Source organism: Piliocolobus tephrosceles, chromosome 17, assembly GCF_002776525.5.
Source record: "Piliocolobus tephrosceles isolate RC106 chromosome 17, ASM277652v3, whole genome shotgun sequence".
Taxonomy (NCBI): Eukaryota; Metazoa; Chordata; class Mammalia; order Primates; family Cercopithecidae; genus Piliocolobus; species Piliocolobus tephrosceles.
In genome coordinates this window covers 58,119,444-58,143,122 of record NC_045450.1, presented here as the reverse complement: position 1 = coordinate 58,143,122, position 23,679 = coordinate 58,119,444, and the positions used below count along the sequence as shown (strand labels likewise).

Sequence of the window (23,679 nt, the reverse complement as noted above, 5' to 3'; positions counted from 1 at the left end):
AAAGAAAGAGAAAGAAAGAGAGAAAGAGAGAGAGAGAGAAAGAAAGAAAGAAGAGAGAGAGAGAGGGAGGGAGGGAAGGAAGGAAGGACAGAGAGAGAGAAAAAGAGAGGAAGAAAGAAAGGGAGGAAGGGAGGAAGGGAAGAAGGGACAAAGGTAAGAAGGAAAGAAAGAAAGAAAGAAAAGGAAGGAAGGAAGGAAAGAAGGTAGGAAGGGGGTGGAGAGAGACAGAGGGGGAGAGAGAGAGAGAGAAAACTAAAGCCACTGTGTGCTTGGGTGCCAGTCCACCACAGGCCACTAGACATTTTAGATGCCCAACTAACAGTTTATTTCTGCCTTTCCTTGTGGCTGGTCAAATTGTCCACAGAAGAACCTTCCCGTTTTCTGGCCATATTCTGAGAATTGGGGGAGAAGGGGGCTAGAATTGTACCTTTCAGTGTGAAGGCTTTTTTGTAGTTCATTTGTTTTCATAATGGTATCCTGCCCTCAGCAGTGTCTGTGAAATCAGCTCTCAGTTTGATATTATTCCTTTTAAGGTAAACAACCTTTTTTCCCCTGATGCTTTAAGATTTACTCTTTGATCTTCAGCATCTTTACAAGAATGTGCCTAGATGTGGTTTTGTGGTTTTATCTTGCCTGGTTTTCATAATGCATTTTGATAGCTTGGTCTCAGCCTTTATCTATTCTTCCTCATCTCTCCTCTTCTCTGGTACTCCAGTAACCATACCCCCCATGTTTGTTTGCTTTATCATCTCTTCTGTATTTCTCATCCTTTTATCTCTGCATGTTTCATTTTTGGTAGTTTCTTCAGACCTATCTTTGACTTCAACAAGCCTCTATTCATCTGGATCTAATATACAGTTAAATTCATCTGTTGAGCCTTAATTTCGATTGCATTTTTCAGGTCTACAACTCTCATTTGTTCTTTTTTATAGTCTCCAGAACTCCATCACATTTCTAAAATTTACTTTTTATTTCATTGAACTTATTGAGCATATTTCAGTTTTCTACTAAGTTGTCTTGTCTCCTTATATGCCTGGTTATTTTAAGATTAACTATTGGATATTGTATACACAAATTGTAGAGGTATTTTGAGGCCTAGAATAGTTTTCTTCTTCCCGTGATGATATACGTTTGCTTCTGGGAAAGCTATGGGGGGAACTAGAATTTTCATCTTTCAGGTGGAGATTGACATGATTTGAACTGAGGGTCTGTTCTAGTTTATCCTTGTTCCTAGTGTGCATCCTTTCAGAGTCCCAACCAAAAGTCCAGACGTTTTACCAGAGCCCATCTTCTTCTAATTTTTATCTCCCTAGCCTGACCTGACTCCAATTTTTATCTCCCTGGACAAGTAGGTCTTCAGAAAGCTACTTTTAACTTTTCAATGTCTTCTGGAGGCATATAGGAAAAGCAATCCCAAATGCTGGGCACACATCTCTTGATTTTCTTTTCCTTTTGTGTTGTCACTAGCTTTGTTGCTCCCTGGTTTCTCAAGCTCATGATTTTCTCATTTTGTCCAGCTTTTCTCCTTGTTCTTAGAGGGAAAGAGTTTGGAGTGACAGATTGAATAGAAAGCCCTTGATCACTGATGCGCTGAAAGTCCCTTTTGGTCAAGCAATTGTTCTACTGCTTGATTTCTCTATTTGTTGAACAAATAGTCTGTAAGAATTATGAGACTAACTGACTTTGATTATTAGGGAGGCAAGTATATCTAATTCACATTGCTTTCAAAGTAATATGTACCAATAATCTTTTAGGTTACTAGCTTAGCATCCTTGAACAAAGACTACCATCTTTTGAGAGTCATCGTCTTCCCAAGACTCAATGAAAGATGTCAGATCAAATGCAAGGCATGATGGTTAAAATGAAAGGAAAGATGGTTAAATAAAAGGAAACAGGAGAGCTCCTAAGCACGCAGGCACGATTTACACAGTGCTAGGAAGCATCTTTACAAACAAGTAAGCTACAAGAAGATAGAAAATCAGAAAGTTAATGAGCCTAAAGTTTCTAAATAGTAAATGATTTCCTAATAAACCCATTTTCTTTGTTATGGAAGGACATATGTGCATTCATCAATACAGATGTTTTATATTTTATAAGATGGCTTCACTGTCAAAAATTAAGAGAAACAAGTCAAGAGTATGGAAAAGACAGCATTAGAACTCCCATTTCACAGAGATCTGTACTATGTGGATCAGTTTGTTCTAAACCTTAAGGCCTCTCTGAATGTCCCTTTTGTCCTTTTACTTATCTGAGAAAAATAAAAGATATTCAAATGTAGTGTCACAAAAAGTGATGTATTTTCACAAGCCATTTCACTTGGCTCTTTTTGTCTGTCAACATTAATAATTAAAGCTACCATTTGTTGAATGTTTATTTTTTTCAACAGGTACTTTTTACATACATTCACATATTTAATCTCCTAAATGCCATTATTAGTTCCATTTAAAGAGAAGGAACCAAAGGCTCAGAAAGGTTAAATAACTTGCCTAGAATTAGTACATGCAGAACCAGGATAATTTCAGCTATGTCTGAAAACAACATCCTCACCTTTGATGGTACAGTATACTCATACACTGAACAACTGTTTGTTGAATGACTACCATATGTAAGGCAACTGTACACGGCACATGATCATATCTGCCCTGAGACAATGTTGCTCTTCCCTCTGAGATGCATCCCAATTCAATGTCCTAACACCCCAGAGGGAGATTTTTTTTTCCTTCAAAGCATGAAACTTATTGTTGCATGCAATTTCACTGCAACTGACATTAAAAGAAGACATATTCCAGGTGCCATCCTACATAGAGTTCTATCATGTCGCATACACTTCTTCAGTCTCTGTACTTTTGTTTGTGACAGGGAAGAGAAAATGAAACAGAGGGAGAATATATAATTTTATCCCTGATAAACATCATATAACCTAGATGGATTTGTGTTGGGGATTTAATATCATTAATAAACCTCTATACTAAGCTACTTAATGTACTACTTCTTGTTTTTGTTCATTACGTAAAAACACTTATTTGATTTTTTACTGAGTTAATGTTGAATATGACTATATACTATCAGTGCACAAAACAGGGAGAGTAAATGCTTTAGCTGATGATGACTCAATGACAGCCATCTCTTAAAAGTGGCATAAATTGGGTTGATGATGATGCTGGTAATGAGGAAGAAACATAAATTTTTATGGGGGAGAGAAGGTGGGATTTAAAGAAAAAAAAACCCACATTAGATCCATAAAAGGAAGCTTTACCTTAATTTCCTTTTGTAATGATAGGTGCTAGCTGTATAATTTAGTTAGAAAAAATAATTTTTAAAAACTAGTTAAGAGCTGAGACAGACAAAATGAAGACGGACAAGCTTACAAGGCATGCACGAGACCAAGGTATTTTCCTTTTGTTGTTTTCTGGACAGCCCTTAGTGACAAGGAAACCAAACTCCCTCCTTTAATTTTGGCTTCATACTATTCTCATATGAATCATATTCAATCAGTAGAGCTTTCATTCTAAATTCAAGGAAGGTGCTGACCCACCATGTGAAGTACATTCCATCAACAGCTTTCCTTCTCTCACTGTGGCTTATAATCAATATATAAACTGCTGGAATCTATCTTTTGGGTTTTACATTTAGCTTTGGCAAAATGAAAAAGGTCTCAGATGGGGTTGGGGGTGGGGGTGAGGGGCTTACAGCTCTCTGTTAAGCACAAACCTTTGCTTCTGGAAGTCTCTTAATACTATTATTACTGTTATCACTGTTACCCTCTTTGGCACTAAATGGGTTACTTCAGATGGCTCATGAAAAACCCAATCCATTTTGGAATGACCATGACTTTTATGTGGCAAAAGGATAGATGTCCACCAAGATAAACTAGAATTTTCTTCTCTTCTTATTCCCTTATTCCTGTCAGTTTCTCTTTTAAATGATGTATTTCTCATTTTTATTTGACATGCAATAATTGTGCATATTTATGGGGTACAGAGTGATACTTTGATACATGCATACAATGTGTAATGATCAAATCAGGGTAATTAGCATATCCAGCTCCTCAAACATTTATCATTCTTTGTGTTGAGAACATTTATGTTCTAGTTATTTGAAAATATAAATGAAATATTGTTAACCAGTCACCCCACAGTGCTACAGAACGCTAGAACTTATTCCTCTTACCTAGCTGTAATTTTGTATCTGTTAACCAACCTCTCCTTTCCCCACCTCCCCTCTACCCTTCTTAGCCTCTGTGGCCACAATTTTACTCTCTACTTCTATGATCTCATTTTTTTTTTTTTTAGACAGAGTCTTGCTCTGTTGCCCAGGCTGGAGTGCAGTGGCACGATCTCAGCTCACTGCAACCTCTGCCTCCCAGGTTCACGCCATTCTCCTGCCTCAGCCTCCCAAGTAGCTGAGACCACAGGCGCCCATCACCATGCTCGGCTAATTTTTTTGTATTTTTAGTAGAGACAGGGTTTCACCATGTTATCGAGGATGGTCTCTATCTCCTGACCTCGTGATCTGCCCGCCTCGGCCTCCCAAAGTGCTGGGATTACAGGAGTGAGCCACCACGCCCGGCTATGATCTCAATTTGTTTTTTAGCTCCCACATATGAGTGAGAACACGTGGTATTTATCTTTCTGTGCCTGACTTATTTCACTTAATGTAATATCCTCCAAGCTCATCTATGCTGCTGGAAATAACAGGATCTCATTTTTTTTAATGCCTGAATAGTATTATACTGTATCTATATATCACATTTTCTTTATCCATTCAACTGTTGGACACTTAGGTTGGTTCCACATCTTGGCTTTTGTAAGCAGTGCCGCGGTAAGCATGTGGGTGCAGCCATCTCTGCAACACTGATCTCTTTCCCTGTGGATAAGTACCCAGTAGTGGGATTGCTGGATCATGGGAGAATTCTATTTTTAGTTTTTTGAGCAGTCTCCATATTATTTTCAATAGTAGTTGTACTAATTTATATTCCTGCTAACAGTGGATAGAAGTTCACTTTTCTCAGCATTATTGCCAGTATTTGTTATTTTTGGTCCTTTTAATAATAGACATTATAACTAGGGTGGGACGATATCTCACTGTTTTGATATGCATGTGAATTTCTTTTATAGATTTTTCACTATTAAGGCAAAGATAAAAAATGTAGGAACAGAAAACCAAATACCACATATAAATGGGAGCTAACCATTAAGTACACATGGACACAGAGAAGGGAACAAAAGATTCTGGAACCTACTTGAGGTGGAGGGTGGAAGGGGAGAGAAGATTAAAAAAACTACCTATTGGGTATTACATTACCTGGGTGACAAAATAATCTGTACACCAAACCCCCATGACACATAATTTTCCTATATAATAAACCTGCACATGCACCCCTGAATCTAAAGTAAAAGTTAAAAGAAGAACTCTGCTCTCTTATGCCAACTGAAAACACATTTTACCATCCTTTTGTAAGTGTTCATGTGATAATACATAAAACACCATAAAAAGTAGTTACAAGGGCTGACTATAAATTAACAAGTTGAAGCTTTAAAACATGTCCCTCACATAGAAAAAGAGGCACAACTTTGAAAAAATGAAGAACTAGGTATAGCTTTACTCCAAACTAAGAACATCATATGAGCCACAAGTAGAACAGAAACCATAGAGAGGCCCGAACCTACACACTTACTGCGCTCTAGGTTCTGAAACCAGTAGAGGTAGCTTGAGAAAGAAAAACAGGAACCAAAATGATCCTGCAGGAAGCAAGGAATGAGGCCTAATGTCCCCTGCTAAGACAGCCTCCCGGCATTTGAAAGAAGGCTGAACAAAGTTGTGATGTTTCTGAAGCTATACCCTATACACAGACTGTGCCAGTGGTGGTGGACCACGTCCACCACCACTGGCACAGTCTGTGTTCAAGTAGAGACTGCTATGTAGACAAACCTGAGGCCAAGCCACTGGTCAATGCAGTGACTGAATCTGTGATTTCTCCAGCATCGCCATGGGAGGAGCTCAAATTTGATTCTGGATTAGTGGTCACTGTCTAGGCTGAAGGCAAATGTAAAAATGCTAGAAAAGAAGGTGTGAGCACTGAGAAGGAGAGAGAAACATCCCCTGTATCAGATTGATTTATAATTTAAAATTCCAAATGCTCAGAAGAACAGCTGCAAACATTCAGGTAATGAATTCATTCTGGAACAATCAATAGTGCAAACTGAAATTGATTAGAAAATGCACCCAAGATTCTTAAAGAGATACAGAATAGGATAATATACATAAAACAAAGATTATGAAACCATAACAGTGAGATAAGACTCAAGAATAAGCGGCTATAACCAATTATAAATCTTGGAATTGAAAAATGTAGTCATTAAAATTAAACTGCAAATGTAAATAGATGGAATAAACTTTAGACTTGCCAAAATCAGAATGTGTAAATTGAAACATACTGAAGAGGCAACAGAGAGAGACAAAGAGGTGAAAAATATATATAAGAAGTAAAATAAAAATAGACATGTAGGATAGTACAAGAATATATATATATATAATATACACACACTGGTGTGTGTGTGTCTGCATGCGTATGTTTTCTTAACGAAGGTAACAGAAAGAATGTCAGAGAAGAAACATTTGAAGAGATAATGGCTGAGACATTCCAGAATTTAAGGCTCAAATCCTCTGATACATTAAAGAGAAAATTTAAGAAAATCAAGGATAAAAACACAATCTTAAGATCAACTAATGAGAAAAGACAAGTTCCTTATAAAGGAACAATAATCAGACTAACAGCAAAATTTTTATCACCAACAATTAATGCCAGAGGTCAACCTTCAAAGAGTGGAAAGAAAAGAGAAAAACCATCAAATAGAATCATATGCTCAGCTAAACCAAGCATCATAAACTACGGACCTCTAGCATTAGAAAGACATAATTTGGTAAAAAGAAACATAACCACAAAAAAAGCAGAGAAATACAAGAAATAAAAGAAGAAAAAAATCAGCCAACTATTTTGGTAACTAGTGAGTGATACAGAATAGACTCATAGCCCAAAAATTCCCCTGTGCTCTGCCTATTCATCCATCCCTCCCACTAATCTCTGGCAAGCACTAATCTTTTTACCGTCTCCATAGTTTTGCCTTTTCCAGAATGTCATATAATTGGAATCATACATATGTAGCCTTTTCAGGTTGGCTTCTTTCAGTTAGTAATATGCATTTAAGTTTCCTCCATGTTTTTTACCATTTTAAATCATAAGACAGTATTTGGAATAATTTTATACCATTTGTAAACTTTGATATATTTGCAAACTTTGATAAAATTTTTAAAAGTCTAGAAAAATTTAAATCTGAATAGTCATTATGGAAAATCATTCATTAGTCACAATTTCCATACATTTCCATTAATCTCTTAACATCCATAGACACACCAGGATCCTGAGACTAAATGGTTTTATCATTAAGCAGTGGATCCTACTTTATATAATGATTATATAAGATCTTTTCCAAAGATGAAAAAAAGAGGTGAGGATAACTCACATGGTAAGAATGCAGTATTCTTGATATCAAAACCAGGGAAATGTAACATAAAAAATGTAAAACAATAAATGCAAAAATGTAAGTAATATGATAGCAATCATATCAATAGCATACTTGAATAATAGTATGTTATGGTTGGTTGGATTCACCCCAGGAATGTAAAAGTGATTCACAACCAGAGAATCTGTTAATTGAATTTGTTATATTAACAGGTAAGGAAAAAAAGCTATAAATCATCTGAATAGATATAGGAAATGCATTACATTTCAGCATGTGTTAATGATAACAAATAAGAAATGATTAGAACTTTCTTAATGTGACATAGGCATTTACCAAAAATCTATAAAAGATGTTATGCTTAAAATGAAACATTTGAGGCTTTTTGATTAATGTGGGGAATAAGACAGAGACGTCTTATATAACCTCTACTATTCAGCATTGCATTGAAAAGCCTATCTCATGCAATGAGTCAGGAAAAAGCAGCAAAGAATTAAGGATTAGAAAGGAAACTTGCAGATAAAAATCTACAAACAGAACCAATGAAGAGATGTGTGGCAAGATTGAAAGCTGATACAAGAAAATTCAATAGTGTTCCTATAAATTATTACCTAGTTAGAAAATGCAATGCCAAAAAGGTACCATTCACAAAACGGAACTTAGGAGAGATGACAAAGGATGTTTAAGACCTTTATGAAGAAAATTATAAGCCTTAATTAAAGGACATAAAAGAAATCCTAGTAGATATTCATAGTAAAGTTCCAGTGTTTATTTTCTAGGTGTGCAAATTTGAGCTACTTATTTATCATCCCTGTGCCTCATTTTCCACATTGGTAAAATAGAGATAATAATAAAATCTACCTAATTAAGTTGTTGAGGATCATGTAAAATAATACATACAAAAGGACTTAGAACAGTGCCTGATATATAACAAGTGTTATTATTGTTATTATTAAGCTGTAGCTTTTAAGACAGTAAGGATAGTGACACTGAGATAGATAAATGGAATATAACAGAAAGCTCAGAAACCTACCTAGGCACATATGAAGTCTGAAGTATAACAGAGGAAAAAATATTAATGCATGAAAAAAGGAAAGACTAGCAAGAACTGGTGATAGGATGAATGGCTTTCTTCATGAAAAAAACAGACTTTACTTGCCTTAGATAAAAAAATAAACTTAGCTGGATTAAAGGCATGAAAAGTAAGAGTCGAAACCTATTCAAAAAGAAGGACAGGGATGGATTTCCTAAACCACACATAGAAAACAGATATGGCTGGCCTCAGTGGCTCACACGTGTAACCCCGGCACTGGTTGAGGTGGGTGGATTGCTTGAACCCAAGAGTTTGAGACCAGCCTGGGCAACATGATGAAACCCCATCTCTACAAAATTTACAAAACTTAGCAGGGCGTGGTGGCGTGTGCCTATAGTCCCAGCTACTTGGTGGCTGAGGTGGGAGGATGGTTTGAACCTGGGAGGTGGAAGGCTGCAGTGAGCTGTGATTGTGCCACTCCAGCCTGGGTGACAGGATAAGAACCTGAAAAAAAAAATGAAAGTAAGAAAAGAAGGAAACAAAGAAAGGGAGAGAGAGGGAGAGAGAGAGAGAGAGAAAGAAAGAGAAAGAAGAAAGAAAACAGATACAGTGAAGAAAAGGATTCATAACATTGACATAAAAACTAAAAATATCTTTAAAAAATCCAAAACTTCATTACAAAGAAAGGGCTAGTATCCACAATATATAACATCTATAAATAAATAATTGATAATAGATAACTGACAGAAGAGGACACCTGAATGAAAGAGTAATAAGTAATATTAATAAGGGATATACAAATTAAAACTACAATAAGATATCTTTTCATGTTCAGACTGGCAAGAACTTGAGTCAGACCACATTAAGTTTTAGCCACTACATAAATAGATACCTCAAACACTCCTGGAAGGGCACATTGATATAATCACTTTGGAGAGTAATTTGCCAAGATCTAATGAGGCTGAAAATGTACCTACCTGAAGAGGCAACAAACTCCACTCCTAGATATACTCCCTATTTGCATACACCCAAAAACTCTTGCCTATGTACACAAGGAGACAAGTATTCTATTCACTGCAGCATTGTTATAATAACCCAACTGTCAACAAGTAGGCAAAGAAATAAACATAATAAATGGTAAATGGAGTATGCACAGCAACTAAAATGAAATAACTAGATATATAGGCATTAACATGGATAGATGTTGGAAACATAATTTTGAGCCTGAAAAATAAGTTGCAGAATGTTACATGCAGTGATATGATTTACATACATTTTAGAAACAACAAAATGCCACAATATAGTATTTATGAATACATATAATATATGTTATGTAATAAAATACAAAAACATGGCTTGGACACACATCAAATTCATGATACGGTTGCCTCTGGGCAGAGAGACAGGACACAGGACTGGCAAGGAGAATCTATGGAACTCCATAGACATTAACATTAACATTTGATTTCTTTAAGTAAAGGATCTGAGGCAAATAAATGTGGGGAAAGATTAACATGTGTTAATTTTTATGTCAAATCTCTTTAACATGTGTTAAATTTTATGTCATATCTCTTGATTTTTTCTGTATTAAAATATGTTTCATATACATAGTGTCTGACCTCCAGAATTAAATAATTCTATGGTGGAACAGACAGAAAATAGACTAAAATGTAGAGAAGCTGAGTGATGACTGACTTTTATCATGCAACCTTGGCCAATTCTCTTAACCAAAAGAATCTCGGTTATCTGATCTGCTGAATGAGGACGTTGCAGACCTTAAGGCGGGTGGGTATGTGTTGAGAACACAGCACGTGCTAGGCATGAATCACATTAACACAAGAGCTGGGCTGTGAGCTAAAAACTAAATAGTATATTGTAAATACATCTTAGGAAACAAAGCTACTATTTTGTAAAATCCATCAGAAACAAAAAGAATATAAGGAGGCTTAACAACTGTAGTTGGTCTCTGATTCATGTATGTTTCTTTCCTTTTTCCTTATGCCTTTTTCCTCATCATTTCCCTCCACAGATGTAACAATATAGAGGGCAGAGCTAATCTACTCATTGAAGCCTGAGAAACAGCCCATTCTATCTCCTCTTCACACACAGTGTGGGGTGGAATAGCTTAATGATGTCATCTGTCAAAAGGCCCTGGAGTCTTATTGTTTGTCCATTAGAAATGTCTCTAGCATGGAATCTTCTAATACAGTCAATTCCCCAAGGAGAAGACAGAGTTTCAGATCTACAGTGAGCTCCAGTATGCAGGGTTGATGCAGTGTACGAGGCATAGCTGCAGTTTTCTACAGACCAGTTGCTACAAGAAGTTCAAAATGAGCTCTCTGGTAATAGTCACAATTTTCACTCTCTGAAAATGGATAGAGTCCGGCACTGACAATCTCCCTTGATGTTAAATGCCTGCCAGCCAATTTCTTTCTGAGTTTCCCTATTTCTTTTGTTAAAGTAGGGGACATAACTTTGAATTTTAAACTTCTACTAGCTATACTAGTGAAGAATTTTTACACACATTTACATACATAACTAAATGCTATGTTATACTACAAAGGATAAAAAAGAAAGTGAAAAAGTAAATTATGTGTCTTTATTTCAGATATACAATTGAAGGAATTTTGGTTGGCTGAAAAATGGCATTGTGGAGATAATTTGTATATGTACATTTCAACACCTCTCTGCATAAAATGAAGTGTATCCAGTCCTTTTCTCTACTTCAGAAATACTCCGTAATTTCTTCTCCTGCCCTTTTAACAAATCCTACTCCTCTAGGTGTGTCTACCTTAAAGGGTCATTTATGAACATGAAACCATGCTCCTTTCGCCATTTCCAAGTCCCTTTTCATAATCACTACTGGGGTAAAGTTAGGCAGTTCATTAGCGCAGAGGAAAAGAGAAGGAATCGGAAGTCAGACCGCTGGGGCCAGAACCAGGCCTGCCACTTACAAGTTGTGGCAATTAACTTAACCTATTTCTACCTGGTTAAAATAGAGATAATAACAGTATTTTCTCACAGAATTGTAGTAAATGAAATACTGTATATAAAGTGACAAATAGGTAGAATGAAATAGATGCTAGTCAGAATTAACTTAGTGTCACCATATTGTCATCATTATAATTGTTAAGCCAGCTGCTAAGTGCTAGAAAGTCAGTGCAGAGACTACTGTCATTTAAAGGAGACAGACACATCAACAAATACATATAGAAAGCGGGTCCCTACTTAAATGAGGAAATAACCCAGTGGCTGAGGGTCTGAAGAAGCTTTGAAAGCCCAATAATTCTCCCTTGCTGCCATATCACTGTGTATGGCTGTGGCAAGTGACAAAGAAAAATAAATGTTTCAAAAGAACCATGCTTGGATGAGGCATCTGAATTCCTGTTTCCTGAATCCAGGAATTCTAAGTATCTCTTTACAATGACCTCTCCCTGCAGATCACGGAGGCAGAAGGCCGCTACAAAGATGTCTTGGTGCCATCTGAGTCCCAAGGTGGCACTGACATCTGGACCCAAGGTTTGAGCTAAAGGTAGCCAAGGCTGAATTAGAGCCAAGAGCAAAAGAAAATGATTCCAGATGCTTCCAAACAAGTGCCGAGCAAGGCACTTCCTCTGCCTAGCAAGGGGCACCCATTAAAAGGAGGCATCTGTCCTCCAGCCCAGTGCTGAGGTCCCTAGGGCCCTGGGGCACTGCTGCATCCGCACCCTTATTTCCGCCGCTCACAGGGAGGGGAAAGTCTCTCTTCCTGGCAGAGCTCCCTGCATACAAGCAGAGTCCACATTCTCCTGCCAACAGGGCCTTTCCATTCTCCATTCTCACATTCTGACTTTTTTTTTCTCTCCTCCAAACCAGAGGTGCCTTATTCGATTGTTCCAAATAAGTCAGCCTGCTGCGAACTGTTGATGGAGGCTGATATTCCAGGCACAGGCATTCCAAAGCAAAGGAGAGCCTACTGCTCCAGGTCACAAAATACTCTTCCTTGTACTAATCAACTTTTTTTACACTCAAAATAAATTTTTAATGGAATATAAAAAATATAATCTTCACTGTTTCTTCCTTCCATACTATATGAAGAGGTCCCAGGTGTTTTTAAAAATCATTTTTTTCTGTATAGTGTTTGTTTCTGAGAAATTACAAATTGCTCTAAGTGTCATTTATCTTCTAACATCACTGTGGAGGTAGGCTTCCAGCTTCCCATCTCCTGACCCCTCTGGCTGATAACAAACAGACGCTTCATGCAAAGGGTGAATCTAATCACTGTGGTGCTGTGCTGTGTGGCCACACATGAGGCTGAGTGTGACAGGTGGCTGACAGTGACTGCCACATCTGGGAAGGGCTGACATTCACCCATGGCCAAAAGAGGAGAGAGAATGGCCCCTCCTGTCACAGCATCCAACAAGAAAAGAGAAGAACTTCCAGCACCTGAATTTGTAATAGGCTTGGGGAATAAACTATTAATTGAAGCTCTCTCCTAATGCTTAGTAATTCCTGTAAGAATGCGTTTGAAGGTTTGGTACTGTACATCAAGTTGAAATTTTTCAGTTTCCTTCCACTATAGTTAATTTCAAATTAGCATAATTCAATTTTTATAACGTTAATACATATCATATTTACTAGGACATCCAACAAAAATCTCAGCTGAAATAAGAGTTTAATTTTCCCCTATGAGAACTACTTGGAGTTGAAACCACTTTTCTTTTTTTCCATTTTTTTTCTTTCTTTTTTTTTTGAGACGGAGTCTCGCTCTGTCTCCCAGGCTGGAGGGCAGTGGTGCCATCTCAGCTCACTGGACAGAGATCGACTCTTCCTCTCCCAGCATCAACTCAACACTGAACCAGGAAGCAACACTTCCTAAGCAGCACCCTGTGCTTTCTACCAAACACGTCAATTAACTAATTGGATAAAGACTAGTAAAAATGTCTTTTCTATAGGATTTTTCTTTAAACATTATGAAACAATATTCTTTACATGAGATTCACACAGTGCTACAGCATGATTGAACTTGTGTGAAAACCTCTATTAAAAAGACTAGTGACTGTATGTGAATGTGGCTGCCTTCATAATGAGTAAAGATAAATGATATTAAAAATAAATAGTGATGATAAATGGCTGCTAATTGGGACCAATGTCTCTGGTAAGCTGTCACAAGTCAGCAGAAAATGACATTCCTTAAATTTTATGAAATTAATAATACTTGATTATTCAGAAATACCTGACAAATGCTGAAACTAAATGTTAGTTCTCATTCAAATGCAATAATTTGATGATAGGCAGAAGGCTATACAATTAAACATTTTATATTTAAATTCAGAAAACTATTTCTAAAATCAAGAATACTTTCAATTATTGAATTAGAAATTCCTAAACTCTACAAAACCCCCATCATTTCATGTCTGTTCTTGTGCAAAAAAAGTAAAAATTAGCTTATAGAAGACAAGCAGGTCTAAATGTCATTACGAAATACAGTTGACCCTTGAACAACAGGAGTTTGAACTGCATTGGTCCACTTATATGTGGATTTTCTTCCACCTCTGCCACCCATGGGACAGTAAGACCAACCCCTTTTCTCCCTCCTCCTCCTCAGTCTACTCTATGTGAAGATGATGAGGATGAAGATCTTTATGATGATCTACCGGCACTTAATGAATAAGTATATTTTTGCTTCCTTACGATTTTCTTAATAACATTTCTTTTCTCTAGCTTACTTTATTGTAAGAATACAGTATGTGATACATATAACATACAAAATATGTGTTAATAGACTGCTATTGGAAAGGCTTCTGGTCAACAGTAGGCTGTTAGCAGTAAGTTTTTGAGAGGTCAAAAGTTATATGTTTCTTTTGCTATGCTGAAGCTCTTTGATTAGGACCCACTTGTCAATTTTTGTTTTTGTTGTAATTGCTTTTAGAATCTTTGTCATAAAATCTTTGCCAGGGGCCGTGTGCAGAATGGTATTTCCTAGGTTATCTTCCAGGAGTTTTATAGTTTTAGGTTTTACGTGTAAGTCTTTCATCCATCTTGAGTTGATTTCTGCATATGGTGTGAGGAAGCGGTCTAGTTTCAATCTTCTGCATATGACTAGCCAATTATCCAAATGCCATTTATTGAATAGAGAATCTTTTCCCCATTGCTTTTGTCAACTTTGTTGAAGATAAAATGGTTGCAGGCTGTGTGGCATTATTTCTGGGCTCTCTATTCTGTTGCATTGGTCTATGTGTCTGGAATGAAATCATGTCCTTTGCAGCAATATGGATGGAGCTGGAGGCCATTATCCTAAGCAAATTAACGCAGGAACAGAAAACCAAATATCACACAAAGAAGGGAACAAGAGACACTGGGACCTACTTGAGGGTGAAGGGTGGGAGGAAGAGAAAATATAAAACCTACCTATTGGATACTATGCTTATTACCTGGGTGATAAAATAATCTGTACACCAAACCTGTAACATACAATTTACTTATGTAACAAACCTGCACATGTACCCCCTGAAACTAAAATAAAAGTTTTTAAAAAAAGTTATATGTGAATTTTCAACTGCGTGGGGGTTTGGTGTCCCTAATCCTTACATTGTTCAAGGGTCAACTGTACATAAAAATGAGACAAAACGATTTCTAAAACCATTTTACATCTATTTTGTATCTGTCTTTGCTGATTACTTTAATTTCTGTTTTTGGTGAATACTCTCCTGTATTTCACACATCCTTACAAACTACCTTAAAATACTGCTAGAAGGAAAAGAGAACAAAAATAGAATAAACACACCAACACATTTGTAGCCAAAAGGACTCAAATTAAAGGAAGCACTTCCAGTTAAAGAGACATCTAAAAAGTGTTTTTTTGAGGGCTGGAGCTGGGCTTAGGTACAGTCCAGGAGAGGAGCTTGTTGACCTCTGAAGCATCTTCCTGAACTGGGATTCTATTGATTGTACTTGCCTGTTTACCAAAACACATGCACACTGTGTTTCTTAATCAACAAAAGTATTATAATAGGTATCCCTTAAGCTAAGGCATCCCTTAATCAGCAAAATTATTAATTGATGCATAAATTATTATGTTAATAATTCATTATAATAAACAAGAATTGGGGATGGGAATGACGTGGTTTAATGCAACAACGTAACCATGCAAATCTCTGCTTCTGGTGATCATTTTCAAAGACATGTTGCAAAAATAGGGCCATTGCCTATAAGCCAAAGCTGTGTTTCATCATGTCCCGTGACTTACCATGCATGCCCGGAAAAATGCAGGAATGAAGGACTGGTTGCATAAGTTGAGAATCCTGGAAGAGTCTTTTAGGACGTAGATACTGCCAAAGTCCACTTGATTGGGATGGACATAGATAACTGGGCCTTCTCCAGTGCTCTTTAAGTGACATACCTGAGTTCCGCCAGAGAGAAAGAACACTGGAACAGCTGGAAATGGCTAGCCACTTTTAGCCATTCCTTCAATAAAAAGCAAGGGCATAAGAGGATGCTTATGAAAACTGGCACCCCTTCCCACTGGTGTGCTGTGGTCTCAGGGACATTGCGAGGGTCATGCTGGTCAGACCTGTAAATCCAGCCTGGATTTCCTCCCCAGAAAGGATGCGCAGCTTCCCAGGTCAGCCCAGAGCTATGCCCTGAGGGGAAACCAGATTCTGGGTCCCCTCCATCCCACACAGCACTCCAGCCTCAACAACACTTAGTACAGGGTTAAGGGTCAGCACTGTGGCTGGGTTTGAGTTCCAGTTCTGTTGCTTTACAAGTGGTGTGGTAGGGCAGGGCCGCTGCACATCGTTGTGAGGGTTGGAGATTGAAATCCACTTTGCTCTGCTCTCTTCTCCCTGTCCCTTGAGCCAGGCACTGTGTCTGCCTGAGGAAGGTGGCCCTTTTCTTTCACAAAGTTCTGGCTGCTCAGCAAGCTACCCTCTCATGGACTGCATCTGTGCAGGAGCGTAGGGGAGGGGCACAGTGAGCCTCGTGGGGGACCTGAACTGGTGGCATGTTTTGGGGTTGGCCTACCTTGGTGATGCTGCTTTATAAGTTAGGTGGCTTATCTACAGCATCTTATATGGAAGAGATAAAAGCAAAATCCTAGTGTTTTACGCTCTCTAAGCAATCAGAGTCATGTCAAAGAAATGTAAGGCGACATCACTTGTTCCCAAGAAAACCACATGTCTAGGAATACAGAGCCTGTTGGGCAACCTCCTGTAGGATTCAATGTTTATCCTTCAACTCAGCCTAAGCAGTGGAGAGCTTTCCATGAATCCCTCTTCCTCTTGGAGAGACTATTTCTCTTAACAGCTTGAGTAGGCTAATATGAGCCATAAGTCAAGTCAATATAGAAGAAAAACTCAGGCGAACAGTGAAAGAAACTGATCTCCCAGCCCATAGGTGACAAACCAGTGATACCCAAACCCAGCTTTGCACCAGGAACAACCAAGGAGCTTATTAAACATACAGATGTGCTGGCTCCTGTACAGATGTGCTGGCTTCCTCCCCTTGGAGATTCTGATTTAAAAGGATTAGAGAGGCTGGGCGCGGTGGCTCACGCCTGTAATCCCAGCACTTTGGGAGGCCGAGGCAGGCGGATCACGAGGTCAGGACATCAAGACCATCCTGGCTAACATGGTGAAACCCCGTCTCTGCTAAAAATACAAAAAAATTAGCCGGGCGTGGTGGCAGCGCCTGTAGTCCCAGCTGCTCGGGAGGCTGAGGCAGGAGAATGGCAGGAACCCGGGAGACGGAGCTTGCAGTGAGCCGAGATCGCGCCACTGCACTCCAGCTTGGGGGACAGAGCGAGATTCTGTCTCAAAAAAATAAAAATAAAAATAAAAAAATAAAAGGATTAGAGAAGGGTCAGGCGGGTGGGAATGTGTGTGTGTGTGTGTGTGTGTGTGTGTGTGTGAGAGAGAGAGAGATAGAGAGAGAGACAGAGAGAGACTCCTGGTATCCTGTTAGGTTTAAGGATGATTGCTATAAAACACTGCTTCTGTTAGATGTAGATATAAACAGATTCCAAAAAGTCACATTGCACTGATATTTTACCATTGCATAGTAAAAACATAAAACCCTACAACTCCAAGAAACTGGGACATATGTGAATACGGTGTGGGCCTTAAATGAGAAAGCTCAAAATGTTTGAGAAGAAGCACAGCAATTTTAACTGCAGTTCTGAAAATGGACTCTCACCAGAGGGGGGTCCTGGCTCCCAAAGATCGAGATGTAAACCGTGGATCTGTGTTCTCCAGTGACCTGGGTCTCCAGGGCCAGTGGTATGTGGATGGTGCTGCTAGGGGGGATGACCCCACTAGGGGTGGGGCTGGAAAGCAGCACAGCAGGCACCTCCTCACACACCTGGGGGAGAGAAAACCAGAGGGGTAAGGACAGCACAGCATGGAACAAATAGTGTATTCGCTTATTTTGAAGTAAGTGTTTTCCTGAGTCCATAGAGGTCTTTTAGAAATGCCTTATTATTCAAGCCGGTAAATGGGGATGAGCACCCCAATTGTGCCAAAAGGAAGTTTGGTTAAGTGGGGTGTGCATGAGGCCCAAAATTCAAAGTGCCCAACACAGCAAGATGCAGAATTATCCACAACACAAATAAGTTCAGGGCAACAGCTTTCCACTTTCCTTAGGAAAAGGAAAAGGTCCACTTTCCACTTTCCAAGTTCCTTAACCTGGCCCTCTGCACCCTCACGCATCGTCCCGGCTCCCTCGCCCTTTGTGCTCTATCAATAGAGGCCGCTAGTGTTTCCTGAATCCATGATGCTGCTTCTCACCTCCAATCCTTTGCACTTGTGGTGACTCCTCCTAGAATGTCCGTTCCCGTCAACCCGTCTGGCACACTCATCTTGAATTCTCCCTCCATTCCTCAAGGGCTCTAGGGTGGGAACCTTTCCTCTGTCCCCAGGGAGCATCCTGTGCAGTCCTTTTCCACAGCATGCACTGGACAGCACCATGCCACCTGCATGTCCCGCTGACAACTTCTTAGCACACAGCAGGGGCCTCTCCTCTCTACATGCCCACTTTCTGACCCAAAGCATATGCTCAGTTTTTAAAGTGAGGAATGAATGAATGGATGAACGAATGAACAAGTGTCCAGTGTTGACCAATTTGTGTTTCTCAGAAACCTGTTCTGCAGCATATTACCAGCTTTTATGCAACAAGAAATAAAATAAATAAAAATTGTAAATGCCACTGTATAATCTTGGGAACCATTTTTCAGAGCCTCTGCTGCTGGGGAGGAAGACAGAGCACACCGGTGTCACCTGCCTGGGGTACACCACAGTCTCTCTGCATCTGGTCTGGCCTAACATGGCCCAGTCTAACTCCTCCCTGTGGCGCAGTGCTCCACCGAGCCTTATGACAGCCTGAGGTCAGACTGATCTCTTTACCTAGGTTTTGATATCTTGCTCATTATGGATTTATTTTGGAATTAATTTTGATTTCTTACAATATGGCATGGAAATACTAAGTATCTTGACTGAGTGCTTGGCTTCCCCTTAAATTCTGTGCCCAAGGCAAGTGCCTCATCCTATGCCCAGCCCTGCTGTGCAGAAGCAACTCCCCCTGACCCCAGATGCAGGCTCCACTCTGAGTTCTTGAAATGATCATGCACTGAGAAGGGTTGACCTGCTGTGGCGCTTCTGAGTGGGTGTCAGACCCTGTCTCCCCTCACCCTCACCCTTGGCTTCTGGTTCTGTCTCAGAGAAACTCATAGAACCATTCTATTTATCTCTTACATAACAGCCCCATGACTCATGAAAGGTAGCTGTGTTATCCTAGCTAAGTCTATTTATTCTGTTTCAGATTAAACACACACATGACTGGATTTGCAGATGCCATGGATTGTCATTTTGGTTACTGTGAACATGATGCCTTTTTTTTTCAAGTTTCCATTAGAAAAATACAATGACAACATCTGAAGACAAAATTCTGGCTGTGTTCTGACCAGCAGCTATCTCCTTCCTTTATCTGAATGTGGTAATTCTCTGCAGGAGCCTAAACCTGCCTTGGTTCTGTGGCCTTCATATTGCTGTTTTAACTCCCATTGATCTTGTAGCCAAATAACCCCCCACATGATATTTGTGCATACATTTTAGTTAGAATATTGTACTTATATAACTGAGTTTTATACCCAAATGCATTCTTGGTAAACTGCATCTCAGTAGTAACCTTCCATTACTCTAATCTGCACAGATTTTTAAAAAATTGTTTATCCATCTGTGTTTAACTGCTTAGTCTCCCACCTAGCTGGGTGTAGGGGCATATGGACAGACGAATTTCATAAAACATCAAGAGACAATTCCTCCTTTCTTATTCCTGTACTGTCTCTAGCTTTCTGGTCCAACAAATCTACTTATAAATATTGCATTACTTACTGATGCCATTCAAATCACAGCCATGGACATAATGAAAACTCCTAGCTCATTTCCCATGCATGGTTAGTTCACAGGCAATTATTTGCAGGTGCAATTCTGCATGTTGGCTTAATTGACACTTTCCCTTCTTTATCAAGGGTAATTTCCCTGGGAAATTAACAACAGTTTACACCTGCAGCTGTCCAGGCATGCAGCTAGCAATCCAACTATAACTTTATAACCCCATCCTTACGACTATCTAAGGGTTAAAAATCAGCATTACTTAAGGTCACGTGTTCAGGGATGTGGCACTTCAGAGGGATTTCTCTTTCTTATCAAGGGAACCCAATGGAAGAATTAATACTGAAGAAGGAGAAAGGAACTCACCTGAGGCTGGACCTCATAGAATCCTGGGAGGTCATCTTGATTGGCAAGCTGGAGTGTTTTCTCATACGGGTACTTCAGGAAGCAGTGCCCAAAGTCCACCTCTGTGTTGACCAGGTGGAGGGCAGGTACAATACACCTGCTCACAGAAGCCCATCACACAATTCAAAACAGAGAGCTTGTTTACATACAGAAAACGTAGAGCCCCAAGTGAGATACATTTGTCAGTGTCACATAGTAGTTTTTCTCTAATAACCACATTAGTCACTTTCAAAGCTTCTCTCCTCCTCTCTTCCCTGTCTCTTGGCCCCCAGTCACCAGTTTTTAATCAAAAAAGGACTAGAGGCAGAACTCCTTGAAGAGCTGTCTGGTGGGTAATGACTCACATTTCCATTGTTTTATATATTTGGCCTTCTTTGGGCAAGGGGTGCCATGGCACAAGATCCTTAGGGTAATGAATCTGTTTCCATGCCAAACAGGGTCAATGCCACCAGCATGTGGTCCTAAGTAGCTGTGACACTTTGGGCCAGTCAGAAAGCCCCCTAAGGACTAGCGACAGCTCACACCATCTAAATCACAGTAATAATGCTAATTCCTATGCAGAACAGCTGTCTTGGATGCAGAGGCTCAGGTGGCTGCTTGGTCCAGAACTGGCACTGTGACGGGGTTGTCAGTGTGCCAACATGGAGGGGGTGAGGTGGGGGGAGAGGGAGGGAGGGTTGTATGCAGGAAAGAGAGGAGTTGAAGCCCTGTGTTTGCCATTGCTCTATTATTAGGTGACTTGGATTTTATATGCTGTCTGTGACTCTCAGTGTCTACTCTACCCTATGTCATTGTTTCAGTATAGTGCAATGGTGAAGAGTAATGGCTTTTGAATTTGCAGAGCCAGCTTCAAAGACTGACCTTACTAAGTACAACCTGTGCAACCTTGGGCAAGCTGCTTTCTGTCTCAGAGTCCCATTTCTCTCATAGGTAAAACGAGGATAATTCTAGGGACTGATACTGGCGTTATAAACTCTTCTTAGGGTGCTGGAAGAGCACAGCCCAGCACCAGGTAAGTGCCCAGTAAGAGGAAGTGAGCCTGTGGCAGAATCATGGCAGGCTGTCACTGCTGGCTCTCTGGAGAGAGTTACTTGAGGCTGCAGTTCTAAAAGCAATTCTTCTCTTAAGAGTCAGTGAGTAGTTCCTATAGATTACACCAAAAATAAGGACATGAGAGAGCCTTTCTTTAACCCCAAAGTTTGTGATTTTGCATGAGTGTTCATTTTTAGTTGGAATGGAAGTTGTCTGTTGACCCAGTGACTTTCTTAAAGCTAATCCTTTACTGCTTGAAATACTGTGACTGAGAGGGGCTTATACTACTTGACTTGGGTCACAGAATATAAGTAGAAAACTCACAGCCTCTTTATACCTTTTTTTTTTTTTAATTTAGGATTTCCTATTGATAGTTGTAGGGAAAGGGGCTGGAAGTATCTGAATAACCCTGCATAGAAAAGAAATGCAGGACTAGACTGAAAGGCAAACCTGGGCATAGAAAGGACCACATTAGGGTTTTTACTGTTTGTAAACAAAGGAAAAAATTAGGTCTTGAAGGAATACTAAGTAGGTCAAGGCAACACAGTGGGAACCCTAATTTAAGTTATTTCTGCACTGTTATTTATCTTCATTCAAGCCCAAGACACATGAAATGGTGTCGGTTATCTCCCCACCAACCAGCACATCTGCCCTATCTTTAAAGTGTATGTCTTCCTAAGATTTACAAGAGATCTGAATTTGAGAGATTGACATATTAGCATAATTATCAGTTTTACTCAGTCATTTTCTCTATTTCCTATATATAGCATTTTCATACATACACCTTAAAGTCCCAGATCTGGACACCGATTGCTTTGGGAAGAGTGCAGCCCCAGGATTTTACTTAGGATCACATCATTATTAGTCGATGACACCACTACCCTCATCAGCACTGCTGCAATGACTGTAGCTTGGTCAAAAAGACACAGTCAACAAATGGCTGAGCCAGGATTTTAACCTGGCTGCCTCTCTAAAAAAGAGAGAGGAGTTGGAGATGGTCCTGAGGAGGATGCATTGTTAAAGATGAGTCTCATCTTGGGGGCCCACTCCTATCCTGCAATTCAAGTCACGGCCACAGTGTCCCAGGGCAAGGACCTCTTGGCTCTACAATCTTCCATTGTAGGACTGACAGCAACACCTTCCTGTTGCATAACTCTGGAGTGCTATGTTGAAAGATGAAAATAAAAACGAGCAGCTCTTCACCTCCTCCTGCTAAAACCTTTCTGGTTACATACTTTGAAAGTCAGACCCATTAGAGAGGGTCTGACCCATTTCTTCACTATTCTTAGGATTCTTTGCCTAAGCTCTACAAGACACACACACTTCTTATCTCCACTAAAGGTGCGTTAGAAACATTTGCTACTTTGTCATTTGAATTCCCAGGAAGGCAGGACAAACTCAGTGTGCTTGGGTTGGCAGGCGAGCTGCCTTCTGGGAGGCAGCCCATGACTGGAGGCTCAGGGGAGACTTGGGAGATGAGCAAGTTGGGGAGTGATACCTGGCTGTAATTAAGAGCGCCAGCACCTCTTCTCCAATGCCCTCCACGTCCACGACCAGTGCGAGCTCGTATTTCTGCACAGTGTTGGAGCATAAGGTCACCTGGAAAGAAAAAGGTGGCAAGTTGCTCTTCTAGAAAGCACGTTCTCTCTACGGGGGAAGTTTCTTAAAAGCACGTTCTCTCTGCAGGGGGGAAAGGAGCCCCTGGAGGACTATGCTGATCGGTGTGGTTTCTAAGTGCTTTATGGATATATAGTATTTTACATTTTTAGTTGAACAAGTTACATTGTGGGGTCAGGACATGCTGGGTGTTTTCAAAGGCCAGGGTAGAAACCAAATGACTTTTAGTATAATGGCTTTGCTCATTTCTGAGGAGGTTTTGTCAAAGAAGCCACATACCTGCATAAGGGGAAAAATAAGCATGAACGATGAGCAATATCAAGCCAACTTTAATTACTGCAATTTAAATTGTTCCCCACTTCTGGGCTATATGAATTATGAAAATGTAATATACTAGTAAAACACTATAGCTCAAGTTCTCTTACAGTAAAATAAGTGGCAATAACCATGTCAGTTCCAGAAAATGGTGGAAGAAATCAGTTAGTCTGCTTTACCAAAATCTTGCCCCCACCATCCCACATTCTTTTTTTTTTTGCTTCCTAACTTTTTTTTTTTTTTTTTATTATACTTTAAGTTCTAGGGTACATGTGCATAACGTGCAGGTTACATATGTATACATGTGCCATGTTGGTGTGCTGCACCCATCAACTCGTCAGCACCCATCAATTCATCATTTATATCAGGTATAACTCCCCAATGCAATCCC

At 39.6% G+C, this 23,679-nt stretch overlaps 1 protein-coding gene across 1 annotated transcript in view; it reads right to left on the bottom strand.

Moving 5' to 3' along the window:
* Window positions 1-23,679, bottom strand: part of HYDIN (HYDIN axonemal central pair apparatus protein) — a 390,515-nt gene that overhangs the window by 236,786 nt on the left and 130,050 nt on the right. The window contains exons 14-17 of the mRNA XM_023210374.1: window positions 22,855-22,955; window positions 20,286-20,421; window positions 17,728-17,892; window positions 15,782-15,934 (exon numbers count right to left, since the gene is read on the bottom strand). Coding sequence (XP_023066142.1) covers window positions 15,782-15,934; window positions 17,728-17,892; window positions 20,286-20,421; window positions 22,855-22,955 — 555 coding nt within the window. The remainder of the gene's footprint in view (window positions 1-15,781; window positions 15,935-17,727; window positions 17,893-20,285; window positions 20,422-22,854; window positions 22,956-23,679) is intronic.